Consider the following 20,235-nt stretch of genomic DNA (forward strand, 5'->3'; position numbering starts at 1 on the left):
AGGGCTACTGTTTCACTGTTTGCTGGAGGGGCGGGGTGGTTACTAAAAAATGACAAAAACTGACATAATATCCTGGTATTTGCGTTGTTAGTGGACAACTATGAACTGGACAATTAGGTTAATTTCATTTATTGCGGAAAAATATTATGATATTATTATGATATGAAAAAAAGCATCTGCTGTTATTATAAACTATTGAATTACGTACAAGTATAGATCATTACGCATGAGAGTCTGATTCTGAATGCACTATGCACCCTAAAAAAAATATATATATATATATGATTGTAATTCTTACGACAGACGTCTGTGATTTCATTAAAAATCACAAGGACCTTCACATAACAGAAACAGTTTGCAAGAAATTAAGGCTTCAGTTGATGATGTTTCCCCAAATAGAATTGTCATTGAATACCAATTCTTATTTTGTTGTCCATGTCACTCATACATGCTGGACCAGGGGCAGGGAAAAGGCCGAGGAGTTCTCACCCGTGCCCCCTTGTGTATTATCTTGAAGTCTAAATGTGGTGCATTCCTTAGATTACAACTTATTTAAGGTCTGCTTATATTTTCTCTTGCTGATGAGAAAAAGCAAAAACGTTGGTATAACTAACAGACCGTTGCAATTTATTTGGGTGTGGTTAGCTATGTAAAAGGTTATGAACTGTTCATGTGGCTCGTATTCCCTTTTTCGTGTACCCTGAAGGAAATCATTCTGCCTACCCAAAATGTAAGATATTCACTTTTCCTTGTTATTATCATAGGAATTTGCCCTACTGAACCCAACCAAAACCAAAGACACACCATGACTCTTATTGTCAGTGTTCTTTATAGTGGAAAAGAAAAATAATGGATAGTGCACTACCAGGAAACAAATTCTGTACCAAATACCAAAAGGAGATATATATGGTCTATGCTTCTATAAATGGAAATTTAGATTTCTTTCTGAAAGCCTGGAAGTTAAAGGGGAGTATAGTGAGCTGCTTATCAAAACATGGATAGTTTCCATTGCTGCATTGAGAGCTAGAAGGTTGTTACACACCCACCACATGCTGACGTTATACAGGAATACAGAGAGAGAGAGAGAGAGAGAGAGAGAGATAGAGAGAGAGAGAGAGAGAGAGAAAGAGAGAGATAGAGAGAGAGAGAGAGAGCGAGAGATGGAGAGAGAAAGAGAGAGATAGAGAGAGAGAGAGAGAGAGAGAGAGAGAGAGAGAGATTGGAGAGAGAAGTTTCTGCCACAGCCATTTGAACCTAAAACCCCAGCTGACGAGTCAAGGAGAGAGCAAAAAGCTTTAACCTTGATTGCTTCTACAGTGTTGTGATGAGCCAAAATAGCCCTGCGGTGCCACTTGAGGTCCATCCTCCCAAAATGGGCAATTCTGAAAGCAGATCCAGAGCACCGAGAGCCGGGAAAGAACTAAAAGAGCGGCGAGTTACATTTGGGAACACTTTAATGCAAATGAATATTGTTTATGATTTATGATTATGGATTTAGAGTTGGGTGACCTAGACGTCAGTTAAACACATCAAGTCTTGGTCTCCACTGTAAAAAAACAATGTGTTTCACAGCACTAATAATCGCATATTGTCCACAGCAATCTTAGATTCTATGACATTTTTCTGTCACTTCAGACAGACACACACACACACACACACACACACACACACATACACACACACAGGCACAACGTGCCACGTTTCATACGTGTCTCCTGTGGTGACATGCAGGCTTTGTCAAATCAATCCACCCTTCAAAGTTCATTTCTGAGACCAGGGACCACACCAGAGACACTATCGAAGCCAGTGACAGCTCCCATAGTTTGGCCCGAGTTCCTCCTCCTACCTCTCGGTCTTTAAATGTGTCGGCCAAGGACCGATCTAATCGTGGGCACACCCTCTGTAGACACACAACCACACAGCACAACAGCACAGGGCTCCTCCCACGGATGGGCCGATGGAGATATGCGGCTAATGAATGGATAGCCGCGTCGGAGCCTCGACATCTCCCCCCCGGGGGCGATGTCCCGAGCGGACGCAACGGGCGCTGATGGCTGACAGCGACCGGAAGAGGAGTCACAGGTTTGAGGGCAGGCGTTCATTTTCGGTCCAAGTTTGAGAAACGGCCACTTCACACTTTTGACAATCTGAGAGGGAAGCAGAGAATGAGACAGGCCCCAGGACAGGGGGAGCCAGGAAATTGACGCAGAAGCAGAGGCTTCCCCCCCGGTTCTATCAACTGCGCCCGGCGAAATATACAGTACACGGTACATCAGGCGGAGAGGGTGTCCTGCGGGCGAAAGCATCAACAAATTTCAAGCTCTAACGACGTGACAACTTTGATGATGTGTCATTTGACAATATATTTTAATATGTGTGTGTAGCGATGAATAAATGCGAAACATACAAATCTCCTCATCACTAAATGTTGTGTTATTTATGCCTGATTACGCACTAATTAAACATGATGTTATGAAGGTATGTGTCCCTGCCTGCCATGACCAGTCATCCCTTGAATTTAATTTAGGCTTGAAATCAAGTGTAATCCCAAAACAAATGTTGGGACTGAGTTTGGCACTGGGTTTGGGATGTGGAGAGTAAATCACTACATGACTCAAGAGATAATGAAAGAGAATTGGAGCTCAACTATCAACCAAATCGAAAACACGTAACTGGTTAAGGAAAAAAAAGGCATTAACCATTAGGAACATATCGCCGACAAACTAACAAGACGCAACATTCAAAAGCACATACAAGTACAAGAAACACTTTTGAAGAAATTGTAAGAAGCCTTGAATGAGGCAAACGAGAGAAAGTAAAAACTGAGTAGTCCAGACCACAACATCAACGTAGGAGAGTATGTGGGAAAGTTGTTAAGGTGGTACAGGGGTAAATTCAGTTTGAGAAAGTATATGAGCCTTTTTCCGTCTTGATTGACCCATTATGGAGCGCGGAGGCGAGCGAGGGAGCGAGCGAGCGCCGGGGAAATGTCACCGTCCTACGCAGGGAAGATGGAAGGCTCGACATGTGAAGTGCTCCCTCTCAGCCGCTGGATATCTGACAGCTAAACTTTTACACTTTCACTCTCTTCCCCGCCCTCCTCTCTCTCCCTCTCTCTGCCTCCCTCTCCTTCATTCCCACTCACACACACACACACACACGCGCGCTGGCTGGTTTTGTCTCTCCGTTGCTGTTCGGGATTTCCGCTGCCTTGTCAGCCTCGTTTTTAAAGACCTGACGCTGGAACATCTCGTTCAGAAGCTCTCGCTTTCTCCGATTTACAGTTTGAAGTTTTCCGAGACATAAAGTTATTGCTTCTGTGTCTTCTGTGACACACTGTGAATCGCCGTCGTGCAAAAAACGCAACCAACTGCGAGAGATCTCCGTTTTGATTTTCCTCATGCAGTCTTCGCGATGACATTGAAACTCGCTCTAATTGATGGTTTCATTCCCAGCTCTGCGGTAAACATACAGCGGACCAGACGTCCCGGTTTGTCCGGGACTGTACCAAATTGTCCCGGTTCTCACTCACTTGCTGTGAATTGTGTGCCTTCAGGGGTGTCCGTGTGTGTGTGTGTGTCTGTGTGTGTGTGTGTGTGTGTGTGTGTGTGTGTGTGTGTGTGTGTGTGTGTGTGTGTAGGTGCAGGGCCGGCACTTCCTATTGGCTACTCCACTGCGCGCCCCACGTGCCACGTCCCTGCATAACGGGCACACTCTCTCAGTCACTCTCTCACAACCCCCAGCCCCCACCCCGCCACCCCCCGCCAGCAGAGGGTCCTGGTTTGGGGGTTTCAAAATGCATGACGGACAATGCTTTTTCCATTTTAGGCGCACACAGAACAAATGCTACACACACTCACTATAACAAGCAAACGGCATACATCATAACAAACATTCTTTCATCTTAGAAATATTGCCAAATCGCGGCCCTTCGTAACCCAGGAAGACGCTGAAAATCGAACTCAGATTGCAGGTCGGTTGGACTGCTGCAGGTTTTGGTCTGAAAACTTGGGCAGGTTCCACTGAACACTGCACCCGGACTTTTCAAAAGCAAGAAAGCCAGAGCATATCCTTCCGGTTTCAGCTACATTGCATTGACTAAACACTTCACTTGAGACACACAGTTCCATGCACAAGCACAAACAGAATTACATTAAATCATGAGCTTACAGCACAGAGCTGATCGCTTTTGAACGCATATTTAATTTGCTTTAACAAACAGATGAAGCCATAAACACCATATAGTTGGATAATATTGGGAGAATATTTCTCTTTCTGTTTTCACCTTTGCATGAGAGCATTGGCGTCCTGGTCTCCTTGCATGCGACATCTGTTTGGGTGGATGAAAGTCTGTTTTCTCTTCGATCTTGTAGAGGTTTCTGTACAGAATCCACCTCGTATCCAAACGCACCGATTCACACCTTGGGACTCCGAAGCAGTCCGTAGACGCCTGATTACCTGATGTTAGATATTGCACATTGCCAGTGGCGGAGAGTTGATGGCAGAAGGCTTAGACGCTTTCCACACCACACTCCCCGTGCATCGTGCTGGGGCCGTGGTCCAAAGAAGCTCACAGACCCTATGGTCACTGTGTCAACCTTCACGATCATTAGGCTGAGAGTTTGTCTCGGGCTTGGCTCCGAACCATCCACTACCCTCTGCATTTTCAGATATCCAATCCTAAATTTCCCATATGCTTCAAGAAGACCCCGCTGGAAAGTCAAAGGCACTGGTAAGAAACCAGAAATGGCAGCAACAGGGACAGGACTAACTTAACTATACGCGCTGTCACCGAGATCTTTTCAAATTGTGAGGCGTCAGCGGTGCGATCCCTTACAACCAAGCGCTACTTTGCTTGACCTTGTTTCTTTGTTATTGCATTGAGCCTTCCCTCCGATTAGAGTGAGTCTTTTGTATGTTTTTATTTTTTTCCCAAATATTGCTTGGCTGTCTCATTTCTCTTCACCGCTCTGACATGTTCCCTCGTCGCTGGGTCATCCTGTACAAACAGCTCCGTCGGGCCAAGAGAGTTTCCATTGCCTGGGTCATGTAGGATGGATTTGTGGTCACAGAAAGCAAGGTTTCTATCTGCAAGGAGACCGACTATGGAAATGAACGTTTCCATGACATCAGGCCAGTGGGGGTTTTGTTTTTTTTTCTCTCCAGCAAATGTTGTCAATGGAACTCTGCATAATCAAGTGTGCTTCCCACTTTTTACAACATATATTGACGCAGTTCACGCCATTAAGGAACACGGAGTACCGCGTGGCACACAATTAAATTCTGCATTCATTTGTGTTGGAGTCCGTCTCTCCTGAAAATTCTGATTGCCAACAGCAGAAGACTGCGTATTAGAATATCCATTTTTCATGGAGACCCTGCTAACAATATCGACCTGTTCCGCACTAGTTATATGCATCGGTCCACAAGCCTGACCCGTCATGCTGTGTGAGCACGCAGATCCTGCTGGCTGGAGGCAAGGTTGGGTTTTCCTGACCATGGACATTGCAAGTTGCATATGTTCCTCATCACCTCCCTGTGCACTGTGTTCGTCAAACACAACGTTTGCTCCTCATCGTCTTTGAAGGTCAGATATGTTTCCCATGGTCCCATCTGTCCCGTCACCATCTCATCGTCCCCCATGACAGCAAGTTGCAGTCTCGTATATTAAAGCCGTTTAGCAGCCTTTACTTTATTTAAACTGGTTTGTTGTCGAGACATTTTGTTTATTTGTATTTGTTCTCTTCTAAAAACCCCTAGTGTGGATGGGGTTCATTTCTCCACTTTGAAAGAGTGTTAAATGGAATAACGCAATCGCTGCTTAGAACTGAGCAGCGATTGTGTTATTCCGTTATATAGCGAAACTACAATATCTACAATACAGAAAAATTCTATTTTAATGACTGAGACAAGGGCCGGTTCCTTGGTCAGTCTCGTTTAGGCTGAAACCAAAGGACTCATCTCTTCCATGCCGACTGACTCGGACCCCGTAAACGCTGTGAGATTTGGCCCCCGTTAAGTGTCACCCTAATAAACACGCACAGGGCGCCGCGGTGGATATCCGTTACACTTTAAGACAACGGTAAAGCCTCAACCCCTCTCAACAAACTCATTCCTCTTAAACTGTTATCATTGAGGTCTCTTAACATTACAATTCACTGCCGTCAAAAATACTCTCAACTCCATTTTCCTCAGAACTAAATGACTTTTTCGAATTTTCAAAACCCGTACCTTGTAAAAGCTGAAAGACACCAGTACGCCCGGGCAGGAGAAATGCCCAAATGCGTGGCCAGGTTGCCCCTCCGCTTAAATCCACGCGGATGTAATCCCGAGAGGAAGAAGCTAAGGCAGACGTCCGCCGTAAACGCGGAGGCTCCGGCGCATGCGAGTGGCGGAGGGAGCTCCTCCAAATGGAGACTGAAACCGGATCCTGGGACAGGAGCCTGTGGTCCAGGAGGGGATGGTATGTGTACCTGACACTAGCACCGGCCAGAAAAAAACATTCAAACCTGCTTAATAATGAAGGAGTGAGGCCCAGGTAGAGAGCCACACACACACGCGCGCTCACACACACACACGCACGCACACACGCACGCACGCACACACACACACACACACACACACACACACACACACACACACACACACACTCAACAACAAACCACTCTACACACACGCCACATGCCTAATAGGGAGTCACGCTGGCATAATTGGAGACAGGCTTACAGCGTAGCCAGGTAAAAGTCGGGTATATCACTATAATCAGTCAGTGCAACTTGACACACATGGCGTTAACAAAGTACTCTGTCATCGCCCGGCGGCTACCCTCCACTTATTACTTAACACAAAGCCGGCTGTTTCGACACCTAATGTCAGATCACGCCTAAGTCAGCGCTCTTGTTCAGCCTCGCTTTCGCTGCACTTACATTGCCGGTTTTCATATTTCGATTTCCCGCAAAAAAGAAGATTACCGATGAAATGATCGAGACAAACAAGAAGAGCTCGGTTGTGCGGCCTTCAGCTCGGCCACACCTGTCGCTGATCAGGTGCATTAGGGTGTGGTGGGGAGGAACTGGATAATGGCCAACACCGGCCATGACTTGTCTTTCCGTTCCCAGAGAGAAGGAAAGGGTGCTCTCTAAGTGCAAGTACTATCAAAAAGTCAACGACCAGGGAACGATAAAAAACGCAAACGGGAGCCGTTGGGTGTCCGACAGACAGGACAGGTCCAAGGAAAGTCCTCTGTGTGCGTGTGAGTGGATTGTTCTTATATGAATAATTTACACCACTGGGCATTGTCTTTCTTTGAAATGTACACGCAAGCCCAAGTGGACAACGTCAGGGGATTTGCATTTGTCATAAATATTTTTGAAGATAAAATGTGTTGGCGTGCAGTCGTTGACATGTTGCTTGCACTTGCCTTCGACGGGAAATGAAACCAAAGATGCATTCCCAACAATTTTGAGAAGATATCTAATGATGTGAGCTGGGATGAACCCTTCTCTCTTCGTCTTTGTCTCTATTCATATGGACAAACAGATAATCCCTCTTTCATCGTTTTCAAAGGGGGAATATACGGCGGTGGGCGACAAGATCGGCGCCCTCTCAGAAAATAAACGTTTCAATCCGTGCGGAATTCTCCAAATGGATATCGTCAGCTCGCGAGTCCCTGGCCACGGGGGAATCATGTGCGGGGTCATCAGCGTCTCTGGCTCATCTCCTGTCGGTCGACGTGAGAATGACCTCGCCCGTATGGACAGTACCCAACACAAGCTTTCCTTCAGCTGGACAGAGGGCTTGGGTCACGGCATAGGCCCGGTCACCGCACCCAATGTCAAGAGACTCCCCAGGCAAGAACAGGAGTCAAGTATATGATAAGCGTAGCCAAGATTTAGTCTATTTATCCCCGTGCATGGGCATCTGATATGTAAATTACCGGCTTCCGATCCAACGGTCGGCGCCGCGTTGGGGCTCGACGCTGGAGCTAGTCCTGACAGTAGGGGCCACATGCAGAGAGATTGAGGGCCCAAAAGAGGAATGGGCAGCGCGGCGCGGGAGCGATTTCTTCAGCATTTGTCATTCTTTAGCCACGGAGTGGGAAGAGGGATCAGGATAATTATTTGGGGGCAGAGGTAGGGGAGAAACCTACATCGATGAACATGGATCCTGCGCGGCCTCCCAGGGCCCCCTCGCTGGACTATGTTTGCGCTCACAGCAGTAACTCTTTTTAAGTTGGTTCCACAGCTGTTTGGCATTAGAGGGTGGAGGTAAATTGTGTGGGTTGGGTCCGTGTGTGTGTGTGTGTGTGTGTGTGTGTGTGCGTGTGTGTGCGTGCGTGCGTGAGTGTGTGTGTGTGTGTGCGTGTGTGCGTGTGTGTGTTAGAGGGAGAAAGAGAAGGAAAAGAGACACAGAATGAGAAACAGAGAGAGATGAACTCCGGATGAGGGATGGAAGACAAATACAGTTTCTATGTCTCCATCTGCATCTCAGCAGATCGTATCCAATGGTTGGATTCACTGTAGATACTTGAATTACACTCCACAAGTCTGAAATGCAATATTCTAAAAACAGCATTTAAATTGGCAAGCCGGATTCGTTATATTGATTTATCCTTAAGTTTCGACACTCAGCCCCTGGAAGAAGTATATCGGTCGGGCTGCTGGCTCAGGTTGGAAAAAATAAATACATTGGGGTTTTTCCTTTGTATGACTCCACCGCAGAATGAAATGCATGCAGCAAATGAGGCGCGCATGTGGGGTCAATATGATAAGTAAATATCAGCTGCATAGGCCTATCCAAAAAAACGCAAGGTATGCAAGAAAGCCTCCACAGGTTCTGAAGTGCGCACACATGGCACTTCAAAAGCGATTCCTGTGCTATTTTTCCACTTCTGGCCTGCAATGTAAACACGCGCGAATGATTTTCTGTCGAATTAGGTGTGGCGCAGACTGCCTTGTCTCATTTGATTTAAGTGGAATATTCTCTGGAATAAGAATTCTCTGGAGGAGTTTGCTTTTACAAATGATAAAGCAGAAATTTACTTGGGTAATTTTCAGTGTTATTGTTATTTCCATTTTCTGTTATAAGGGCGGTATGTATAAGGTCAACAATACTAACAGCAGACCTACAACTATCAACGGGCGTTTTCTCAGCAGTGAGCCTATTTTTTCTTCCGTTTTGACAGATGAGCATTCAGCCAAACTTGTGTGAGCCACATCAGACTAGAACACAGAATAAATCAAGCGCTGAGGGTTCGACGTTCAGGACGTAGTCTGATCTCTCGCACAGTACGGTCACTGTGAGCAGGAGGACACCAATTTCTCTGTCAACATGGACGACAAAGTGGCTGCAGTTTTTGACAGGGCGCACCGACCGCCAGCGCTCTGCCAGTGTTCACATCGTTAGCAGCAGCATTTTCCTGAAGGTGTGAACCCTCCCATAATAATCCAATGATCCAAGTCTTTCTTTTGCACAAAGCAAAGGATAAAAGAAAAGGAAGAGAGCGTAGTAACAAAATAACAGAAGGCCAGTGGGGTTACAGGACAATACGATCTGTCTATCTTTTTGTCTGTCTGTCTGTCTGTCTGTCTGTCTGTCTATCTTTACTGTGATATGGTGTCTTATCTAATGGTTGTAGCTCTGCATGCCAATACACGTACCGACAGCCCCACAAGCAGCTGTCTGTGTGCGTGTGTGTGAGAAACTCCGCTGCATCAATTTCATTTTTCTTTGCCTCATCTTCACTGGAGCTGGAGCGCGTCGTGACCTCTCCGTCTTAACAACAACAGCAAACACCACCAAGATCGAGCGACGCCTCCGTCCCCGCGCCTCTCCCCGGGGGGCCATTAGCGCCGGGGGCTGCAGGGCACACACGGCGGACGCGCAGCGCCGAGGAGACGCCGAGACAGGTCTTCCCTCCAATTAGCAGATGGAAATGGGCCGTGCTCTGACCCCCGGAGTGGATGCCATATTGGGCCCACCTACGCAAAAATGTATACCTGCACTCTCTTAATTGAGAGCTCACTTTGAAGGGTGCTGAATCACAAACACTTGGTCTCAATTACCCGAGTGACGTATGCAACTATACATCCACTTGGGACGGTAAATGACTGTTTCGGTGCTTTTTTCCGAGTAAAGCAACTTCCTTATGGGGAAGAAAGAGGAAGCCAGCTGTGGATTAAAACGGGTGCAACTTTATCGCTGCTGCAACTGGCAATTTACGACAAAATTACAAGCAAACTGTTGCACTTTCCCTGTTTTACAATACCGACCGACATCCACTCCCGACTATATATTTGGTTGGTTAGCTATTATTTGGTGGAATTAACATGGAAATCACATACATCATGTCCTTGCTTGCCAAGGCGTGAACAGAGAACTTGCACGGAGCCTGTACCACGTTACCAGGTCATAGCAGTCAATTCCAATGAGAGCAGCGTCGTCCTGGCTGTGTGCATCCATGCATATGCTATTTAATCGGGAACACACTGTAGTTTAAAAAAATTGAGGAAGAGAACAGAACTCAGAATGAAACTACCCATATAAGAATGTTTTGTTTTTTTTCCCCCAAAACAATTAAAACCGTTCAATCCAATACGCCAAAGGATATATCTGTTCACGAGTCGAAAGGGATCGAGCGCAGGAGATCGTGCACAACAGCGTAGACCAGATAATTTATCAGAAAAGAGAATTTTCATCGCCAAAAAAACAGGAAGCGCGGCTTTTCATTTACAGAGTGGGCTGAGCTGGGAGCCATCATTTTAACACCAGACGAATGGGAGGAAAACCCCAAATGACCCAGCCTTGACTCTGGCTGGGCCACCCTGCCAGGGACAGAGGGAAGGCTGGGAAAATAGCAACAGATACAACAAGAAGCCTGGATGAGGAGTGACAGAAAAAATATAAGCAGAAAAGGAATGTTTTTCTTATTAAGGCCAATACGGCCGAATGATGGATCCCCGCAACGTTTAACTCGACCTTTCGCCAACGCTGACTAATCCGGCATCCAAAAAATGCATTGTGTGAACATATTCCTGTCGTCGCTGCGTCGTCCATTTGTTTTACACGGAGCTGACTCACCACGACCAGCGTGTGGTGCGAATGGCACATGAGGCTGGCGGCTGAGCCGGACGTGCAGAGCCGATTTTTACAGCCGGGCCCCCGCTGCGGTCACCGAGTTGGGTCGCACCCTCGTCCTCCGCAATGTGCCGTCTGATTGTTAATGTAATCTATCGTTGTGTCTCCAGACAATGGGCGTGGAGGCGTCACTGGGGAAAGGAGGTTTTTATAGGGCGGAAAAAAGTCCCAGATGAGCCTGCCCATGAAGAGAGGAGCTGAGTAAAAAAAGGGTGACAGCACGTAATTAGCGCCACACCTACATGTGCGGTTCACGTTAGTCCGGGCCACGCCCCTCCACTGCTGCCCGGCGGGGAGGGGGACCGCGGGAGCCGTTCCAAATCACATTGGCGCGTACATGTCTTCTGGGGTTGGCCTCGGCATGCACGGCCGTCATGCCTGGGTTCTCGGCGTCTGCTGCAGGTCACTACGCCTGCTGTTCGCTGCCTCAGTGTGGGGTAATTGAACCTTTTGACGGAGGAACACCGCGCAACACGTCTTTTCATCGGTCGTGCAGCTGCTGCAGGAGCGGCGATCGGTACTTTAAACAACATCTGGTCAGTGCTTTTAGCAAGGTACCCCCGCCCCCACACACACACACACACACACACACACACACACACACACACACACACACACACACACACACACACACACACACACACACACACACACACACACACACACACACACACACACAGTGGCTGACTCCTGTGCCACATTGGCAGTGCGCTGAAATGATGATTCACATGGAAGCTCCTCAGTAAAGTCATTTATTACACGCTGAAACGTCTCCTACTTTTTTATCACTCTATTTCTGTTTGGTTCCTTCATCCTTTAGGACACAAAAACACACTCCTGCCTTCCACACACACACACACACACACACACACACACACACACGCGTGCACACGCACACACACACACACACGCATACGCACACACACGTGCACACACACACACACACACTAGCAGTATCCTTGTGTCCTTGTCATTACCGTTAGCTCTACTGTAATCTCTGGTGTTGTCCACGGCAGAAGCATCCACCACACCCACACCCACATCCTCCAACCAGCCTGATGCCACCTTGGGTGCTCGGCACTAACATGACTAAGGGGGAGAAAAAGAAAAAAGCAAAGGTGAGAGCAATGCTGAATCTCTGGCTGAGGCGTTACCTGGACTGATCCGTTTATGCCGCCATTTGAAGAAATTAGTCCATTTCTTGAAGTAAGTGCAACAGATGCTACAGATGCCAAGACCACGCAGGTACCACGGTCATACATCGTAGGAGGAGTCTGAAGCTGAAATAACGGGATCTTAAACAGAGTGTTGAGGGATGACACCCTCTCTGCTGCGTGTCGCGATATTCTGTCATAACAGATTGTTTACGTCGTACATGCAGCGTCGTCCTAAAGTCATGAAAAGTCACAATGGAGAAATGTGGTATTTTAATAAATAAATAATAATACTAAATTCAGTGTCAGTAAACTTAACACGTCGGCGTACCGGTTGAAAGTAAGAAGTAAACCGTTGTGGGGGGGCGAATACGACCGAAAAACGTGAAAACAGAGGAAGCTTTTACGAGCAAAAAACAAAAGACAAAACAAAAGAAACGCCTGTGACCTTCAACTGTGTACGTCGACCTTCGGGATCAAGGTTTCAGTCGTCGCCCTTCGAATGGAGAAGCCTCGAACCTCAGACACCTGTGCATGGAGCGTCCTCGCTCCGCATTTGGCGGTGACGAGGCCTCGCCTTTGGAAAGAATGAAAATGAAAAGAAAAAAAACAAAAAACCCTGTGAGGGCGTCTCCACCTCCCGTGCCGCTGCGCCCGCCGCTCTAAACGCGGCCCTTTAAACCCACGCGGTTTACCCCGCTGAGCGCGACGGGGCGCACGTGACGCCAGCGTGGGACGGGCTGCGGGGCGCGCGGGGGGGGGTGTGTGACGCAAGAGACCGGTGCGGAACTTACACAGTTTAGAGACATTTTAAAGAAACGCCGGACTTACCCCGTTTTCTCCGCTCGGCTCCTCGGAGGTTAAGTGTTCCCGTGGGGGCTCATTGCCGCCCGCGATTCTCGTCCCCTGCCCCGTGGTCCCCCCTTTTGCTCCCTCTCCCTCTCTCTCTCTCCCCCTTCTGCTTTCCCCTTCTCCGTCTGTTTCTGCTCTCCAAGTCCAACCGCCGCCGGAGCCCGCTCGAGTAGGACTGCTCAAAGTCTTAACGCGGCCGGCCCTAAGGTTTTTCTTTTTCGGGGGGGGGCTGGGTGGAGGGGTTGAAACGGCCCACAAGCCGCTGTCAGTCGAGCATCCAGCATAGTTTCAGCCGGGCCGACGTCCAAACAGACATGAAACTATTCTATTTCGGTCCGCCATATGAGCGGTGGCGCTGGGTTGTTCCTTTTTTTTTTTTTTTTTTTTTTCTCCCTCCTCCTCCGGAGACGCTGGGAGAGATATTCTGCGGTGGACCATGTAATTGTAGAGTGACCGGTTATGGTAGGATGTAATTGCAGGCCTCATCAGATGGAGAGACACTGCCAACGAGACAAGGTAAATGACTTTTAAAGAAAGAGGAAAGGGAGAAGCTAGAGAAAGAAACTCTCAACTTCGCGGACCGCATAAATAAATTAGGAGCTGGGATCCAGATGTGCCTGGAAAGGGAGGGGGGGGGGAGAAAGGGGCGAGCGAGCGGAGGGGAAGAAGTGGAGGGACGGAGAGAGAGGGAAGCGAAAGGAGAGCCAGACGGAGGAGCTGCCATGGCGGCGGAATGAAATCCCAATTTCGGATACGGTCAAAGAGTGTCTACCTTCCCCAGGACGGCCGGGGAGGAGAGGAGGGGAGGGTGGAGAGGAGAGGAGAGGAGAGGAGAGGAGAGGAGAGGAGAGGAGAAGGGTAGAGGAGGAGAGGAGAGGAGAGGAGGAGGGTAGAGGAGGAGAGGAGAGGAGAGGAGAGGAGAGGAGAGGAGAGGAGAGGAGAAAAGGGGATAGGAGAGGAGAGGGGAGGAGGAAGAAAGGAGAGGTAAAGGAGTGTTGAGCTGAGGTGAGCTGGTGTTGTTTCTGGACCCAGACCACGAGCGTCTCCCGGGCGTCTGGTTTCACGAAATAATTTCCTTCTGGAAAAAGTGGGAGCTTTAAGAAACGAGTCAGGAAAATCAAAAAATCAAAATGTCCGTCTGCTGGTTCCCATTACATGTGGGACTCAGCTGCTGCCGTCCAGCTGCTCGGTGCCGCCGATCGCAGTGTCGTTAATATCGGTGTGTTACTTGGGAAACCACCGTGGTTACCTGCCTCCTCGCCCACGCATACGGGCCCCTTTACGTCGTCTAAAGTCAATAAATACGGCCGGCGTGTAAATCCGGGCGTAAACGGCTAATTTCCTCGCGGATTTCACCTCATTTCCTGGCAAACGCGAGGAGCCGAGCGTCCGCCCGCACCGAAGGCGGCGGAGGAAGCGCATTGCTGCGCGTGGAGGTCATCCTCGCTCGCGGACCCCGTCATTTGGAGGCGGGCGGCGTCCGGTGGGGGGGGGCCCTCTGGTTTGGAAGGGGATTGGCGCCGGGGTTGGATGTCGGGTCCGTCCGAAAAATGTCCCTCGTGCGCCAGGACGACGCTGTTGCGGCTAAAAAGGGCGAGAGACCCTACATCTACGAACCGGGAGTCTGGGGGTGACACACACGCACACACACACACACACACACACACACACACATCGCCAGCTACGTCTCGCGTATAGGGCTTGAGTTATGGAGCGGATTTGGCGCGAATATTATTTACACACATGTTTTGCGCGTGGAAGTGGCATGCGCGCTAAACTTCCGCCGTGGGAAATAGTGGTTCCAACACTTCATGGGGGCGGACCCCCGCCGAAACGGCATGCATGCCAGGTGGACGGGTGGACGGGTGGATGGGTGGACGGGTGGACGGGTGGACGGTGCGGAGACACACAGCCGCCGCCGCGTGGCGTGCGCTCCGCGCCGTCCTTCGCGCTACGCCGACCGGGCCCCGTCCGGCCCCGGAACGGCCGAGCGGTGTCTCCGGGTTCATGGCGGGCGGCCCTGGGAGCCGGGAGGGAGCGATGGCAGCCGTTCACGCTGGATGCCGGGGTTTGCCGCTCCGCCCTTTCCTCCGCGAAACCATCTAATTTCCCACTGGAGCTGGACGGGCCCCATGAAAAGCAGCTGTGCGCGATTAGAGCCGCTCCTCTCATTGGCATGGTGGGATTGTTAAAGAGCTGAAAAGGATGCATAACCATCGCCCCACCACCCCACCACCCCCACTCCTCCACCTCCCACCACCTCCCCCCCCCAAAAAAAAACAAAAACTCTCGATTATCAGAATATGGAGAATCTTTTTTTTCTCTTCATTCCCGGTGATCTAAGAAGAGTTTCCATGTGGATTCCTTCACAGCTCCAGCTCCAGACCTGGTTCCTTCCAGACGGGGGGGAGATAGAGGGGGAATAAGATTGGGGGAATAACGGAGCGTGTGCAAGTGGAAAGACTGTAGTAAAAAATAAAAAAATGTAAAAATGACAGACGAGCGTTTCCATGGCTTGAAATTGAACCGAGCCCACGTCCCTCGCTCTTTACCCCAAAGAAGCACTTTCGTTTTTTGATCTCGTTATTGGGCGGATTTGCGCCGTTTTTGAACATTTTTGTCTTTCCTTTCTGTCACGTCGGAATTCATTATTTACTTATTTTTCTTTACAGCGCAGCTTTGTTTGTTAATTCACTGTGACTGCTCTTGTGCATATCGGCGCGATGAGCATCGTGGGCAAATATCCTGCGCTTGCTCCGGTGCACACTCGGCATTCATCCGTGCAACCAAACAGGATCAGCTCTATCCGCTTTTTCAATTCCTCCTCCCTTATTGGATGGGCTCATTACCCCGCTGATATCCCAACGTGGAGTCATCCCACACTGAAGGGCTTTTCTGCTCTCTGAAGTGAGAGATCTCGATTTCATTCTGGGGCCGCTCATTTCTCCGGACGTGGCATTTTAAAGAATGAGAATCATCCTTAATAATAATAATAACAATATTTTAACACGTTAAGCTGAGGGGCCTCGTGCCGAGCGCCGTTTATCCTGATATTACATTGCTGGCAAAAACATGACGCGTCACTCGCGAGCCACGACATTTCCCCTGAGAGTGATATATTCTGATTTCAAATCAATGTCAGTTTATTTATTATAAGCCTTTGTATGTTTAAAAGTGATGATAGGAAGACAGATAACACACTCTACAAGTTCGTCCCTTGCGTCCAACTTCTTTACTGTGTCGCAGTGGAAGGGTAATCTCTGTGAGTCATAAACTCAAAGGAGCCGGGATTCGTGATGAAGACTGTGTGTGTGTGTGTGCGCGCGTGAAAGCCGTGCACGAGCCCACTCGCACGACCGAAAATGACTTTCGGAAAATATTACATATCTCATTGACTAAAAACAAATCCAAAACCGCACATGGCCATGACTCAGAGGGGGGACGCATACAGCTCTCAGCTTTATTGAGCAGCGCGGCCCGAAAGAAACCTTGGAAAGGTTGAATCCCCCCGTGACTTTATGTCCTTACTGGGGTCTCGGCTTTTCTTTCTTTCCTCCTTTCCTTTCCCAGCAAGTTGAAAAACATTTCGCTCTAACCGCTAAGAATGATTTTCTTTTCTAAATATCCGGTGGGTTTTTTTCCGTCGGCATTTCTCTGAACCAACTAAACCTGAACGTTCCAAATCATCCCGGGCCACAACCTGGACGGCATGTCGTCGTCATGAACCGCTCGTCTTACCGTCCAGGGGCTTGGATGGCTCGCTGGATTGGGGTGTGGATCTGATCTTTTGGGACGGAACCAGAGGGGCTGTAAACTGGAGAGCGGACCTGCGGGCCATAACTTTTTGTTAAAGGCAATAACACTGCCATCTGTTGGGGCGCTGGTGTAAAAACGAGAGACCCCCACAAAGTCCAGTCACCCAGGGTCTGGGTTTCACCCAAACCCCAATATTTAGAACGTCTGGGACCGAGATGAAGCACATTACGCTTCTGAAAGAAGGCAACCTGTGTTTCAGATTGAACGAGGGGGATGCTGTCGATATGGGCGGAGCTTTTTGTATTGAAGAAGCAGCCACATCCAGTGCAAAATGATTCCTGTATTATAATAGTAATAATAATAATAATAATAATTCACTGGATATGGATGTTTTAGAATTTTGCAGCTGGTTCAGTTCAAAGTGATCTTTGCAATGAAATGAGATTTTCGTTTAAATAAACCCAAGGACATACTTTTACTGCATAGTTTTGACCGAATTTTATTCCATGTTTATCCTTGTGGCTTTTTGTATCTTGGGTTTCCTATACCTCCATCCCACTATGGTATATGCTTTTCAATGGGTACAGTTTTAGAGTTTGCAAGTATAGATGCAAAAGTTGTGATGTTTTAATTTTTAATCTTTTTTTTACAATAGATCTGCAATGAATCTTTGAGTGCCCCACACGTCATAATGTGAACATGTGAATGTATGAATATATACAGTAGAAATGCTGTTTCCGAATATGATCACAGCTCATCAGGTCCATTAAGTGGCAGAATGAAATGACTATTTCCCAGTTGGCCTGTGCTTTTTTTTTTTTGCCATCGATCAGACACCAAATTATTTTTAAAGCCCTTACCTAGACGCCGTGAAACCTCTGAAGAATAACACAAGTACCCCAAACCCGAATGTATCTAAAATACATTTTAATCTTGCTGAAATGTTTTTTTTTTGTTTTTTTTTTTTTTCACAATATCGTTTACAATGATAATCTGTCTTCGTTCTCTTCGTCCTCTCTTGGGTCTTCTTCACGGTCTCCAAACAGAGCTGTACAATCATGTTCATGTAAATAGTTTCTACATCAAGGCACAAGACAACAGCCGTTGTGGGGAAGCCTTGGGTAGGCTGATCTTTAATGGCATCCCTCTGGCACACTGCAAGACAGGGTACCACTTGAAGACAGGGATGAGTCAGAGGGAATCATGGGACATGGGGTCGTACGGATCATTAGATGAGGGTCGCAATAGAACAGAGGTGCTCTAAAGAGGACATAAGGGAAAATCAAGGAAAAGAGTGATAACCACTGCTGCTTTAGTTTTATTTTTCCAGTGAAATTAACGTATAAAAAAGAGAAATCAGTAGTCTGACTTTTTTTTTTTTTTTTTTTTTTTGGGGTCGGGGTTTCATTTTGTTCATTACATAACCAAAGTGCATTTTTGTTTTTTTTTTCTAACTTTTTTTTTTCTCTTGTTGCCAAAGCAAAAGGTTCACCAACAGGGAATGAATGGGGAAAAGAGGAAGTCTGGGGAACTGGGTGGTGTTTGTCTGTATGAATGAGCCGGTTGGAGGTTGTGTGTCTGCTTGCTTTGAGTTTGTTGTTGATGTTTCCCAAGATATGCTCTGATGGTACTGTGTCAGGTTTCAATGTCTGCAGAGCGGACAAAAGAGAGAGCGAGAGAGAGAGAGAGAGAGAGATAGAGAGAGAGACAGAGAAAGGTTATTTAAGATGATCAAATAACAGCTATTGATCAAGAAGCAAAATAAACATAAGTAAATAAAGAAATATTGCTGTGTGACTGTTATTTTCTTTTGACATTGTTCATTAAAGGAAGCTCTTATCATTCTTAATAACAGTGATGATTGGCTTCAATTATGATTATTGAGTGTGATTAAATTCCATGGAAATGTTTCGATTAGGGATTTGATTATATCCCATCTGTAATTTTGGACCTCAAAATTGAGAATAACAAGGAAAATGTCTTGAATTTCATGACGATTACAATATTAAAACACACTCAACAATGACGCACCCAAATGCATCGCTGCAGGGGCGTGGCAGGGGTGGAGGAAGAGGAGGGTATATTCACCGTATCCCTGCAGGGCCAGAATGCTCACATCTGAGTGTTTCTCCTCCGTCGGCCGAAAGCCTTGGAGCCCACGTTGGTGGGGACGAAGTTGCTGTTCCCCATCCCTCCTGACCGGCTCAGGAAGTCGGCCAGCCGGTGGGTGACGCACGTGGCCGTGTTGCAGGCGCGCTTCTGTGCTGTAATGCTGCTTCAGGAGAGGACACGGACGGGTTAGAAGAAGGATGCGTGCAGATGTATAGGCACTCGCGCACGCGCACACACACACAAACAAACACACACACACATGCACACACACACACAAACACACACACGGGTAATTCTATGTATCAGCTGTGTATAAAACTCGGTCTATATATCACAAATAAACAAACACACACATAAATCTCCACCTACTCCATATAAAAACAGGTAATCCTCATCAACATTGTACTGCACGTGCCAAGAAACACGAATCTATACACACGTGCAGCTGGGTTTATCTAGCATATATATATATTGCAAGATAGATTGTACATGTGGAGTTGGCAGGTTTGTCCTTACCTTGTGCACTTGACGACAGCTTCTGAGAATTTGCACGGGCTCAGATCAGAACCTTTAAGTTCTATTTCCTGCGCTTATTTATAAATGATTGCATTGTTTTGCACGTCAAGTTCACGGCTACTCTCGGAATCCCTACAAATGAGAATGGGCTAAGGGTTTCCTGGTAAAGAAAAGAAAAAATATGTTTATTGAACAAGAAACATGGTGTCGCATGAGTGGGTCATTTATTACGGTTAGATATTACTGAAGTGATTTTCTCTCAGCTGATAAATTTCAGGGACTTGAAAATTCCATCAAATGATTGGTTTGCACGCACGCAGAGATGACTCAAGATGCGGGGGGGGGGGGGGTCGGCTCGCTTGGATGGGTTACAGCCAGGGGAACTATTTTTGGTTATCGGAAGTGAGAGGTTACGGCATTCTCTGCTAAAACGGGAGGAGGTTAAAGGAATATCAAGGAGGGGGGAAAAAATGTTAAATCGTACAGTTTTCTTTTTTTTTTTTTTTCTCCAATCGAGCAGGCAAAACCCACATGCACTGGCACTTGTCAATCAAACAAGAATAACAGGAGGGGAAAAACTGGAATGAGGAGAAGAGGAGAGAGGAGAGGGGAGGAGGAATGTGGGAGGGCCGGGTCAAAAGCCCACGGGGAGGATCGGAGAAACTGAGGCGCGGAGAGGAGAAGAGAGGGACGGGGGGGGGGGGCGGTG

General features: G+C 47.7%; 2 protein-coding genes across 6 annotated transcripts in view; both read right to left on the reverse strand.

Moving 5' to 3' along the window:
• Positions 1-13,283, reverse strand: part of insc (INSC spindle orientation adaptor protein) — a 54,591-nt gene extending 41,308 nt beyond the window's left edge. Inside the window, exons 1-3 of one of the 3 annotated variants that reach the window (XM_080002011.1) lie at positions 13,122-13,283; positions 12,739-12,867; positions 12,114-12,225 (exon numbers count right to left, since the gene is read on the reverse strand). The gene's annotated coding sequence lies outside the window, so the exon portion shown is untranslated. The remainder of the gene's footprint in view (positions 1-12,113; positions 12,226-12,738; positions 12,868-13,121) is intronic. The other 2 variants (XM_080002013.1, XM_080002012.1) reach the window with 2 other exon arrangements.
• Positions 13,284-17,839: 4,556 nt separating this feature from the next.
• LOC307231206 (calcitonin gene-related peptide 1-like) overlaps positions 17,840-20,235 on the reverse strand; it is a 5,791-nt gene continuing 3,395 nt past the window's right edge. For 2 of the 3 annotated variants that reach the window (XM_080001809.1, XM_080001810.1), the window contains exons 4-5: positions 19,015-19,170; positions 17,840-18,547 (exon numbers count right to left, since the gene is read on the reverse strand). In XM_080001809.1, the coding sequence (XP_079857935.1) occupies positions 18,541-18,547; positions 19,015-19,170 (163 nt within the window). In that variant the 3' untranslated portion in view covers positions 17,840-18,540. Of the gene's footprint in view, positions 18,548-18,986; positions 19,171-20,235 lie in introns of all 3 variants that reach the window. The other variant, XM_080001811.1, reaches the window with a different exon arrangement.

Source organism: Zeus faber (genome assembly GCF_960531495.2).
Source record: "Zeus faber genome assembly, chromosome: 6".
NCBI classification, from domain to species: domain Eukaryota; kingdom Metazoa; phylum Chordata; class Actinopteri; order Zeiformes; family Zeidae; genus Zeus; species Zeus faber.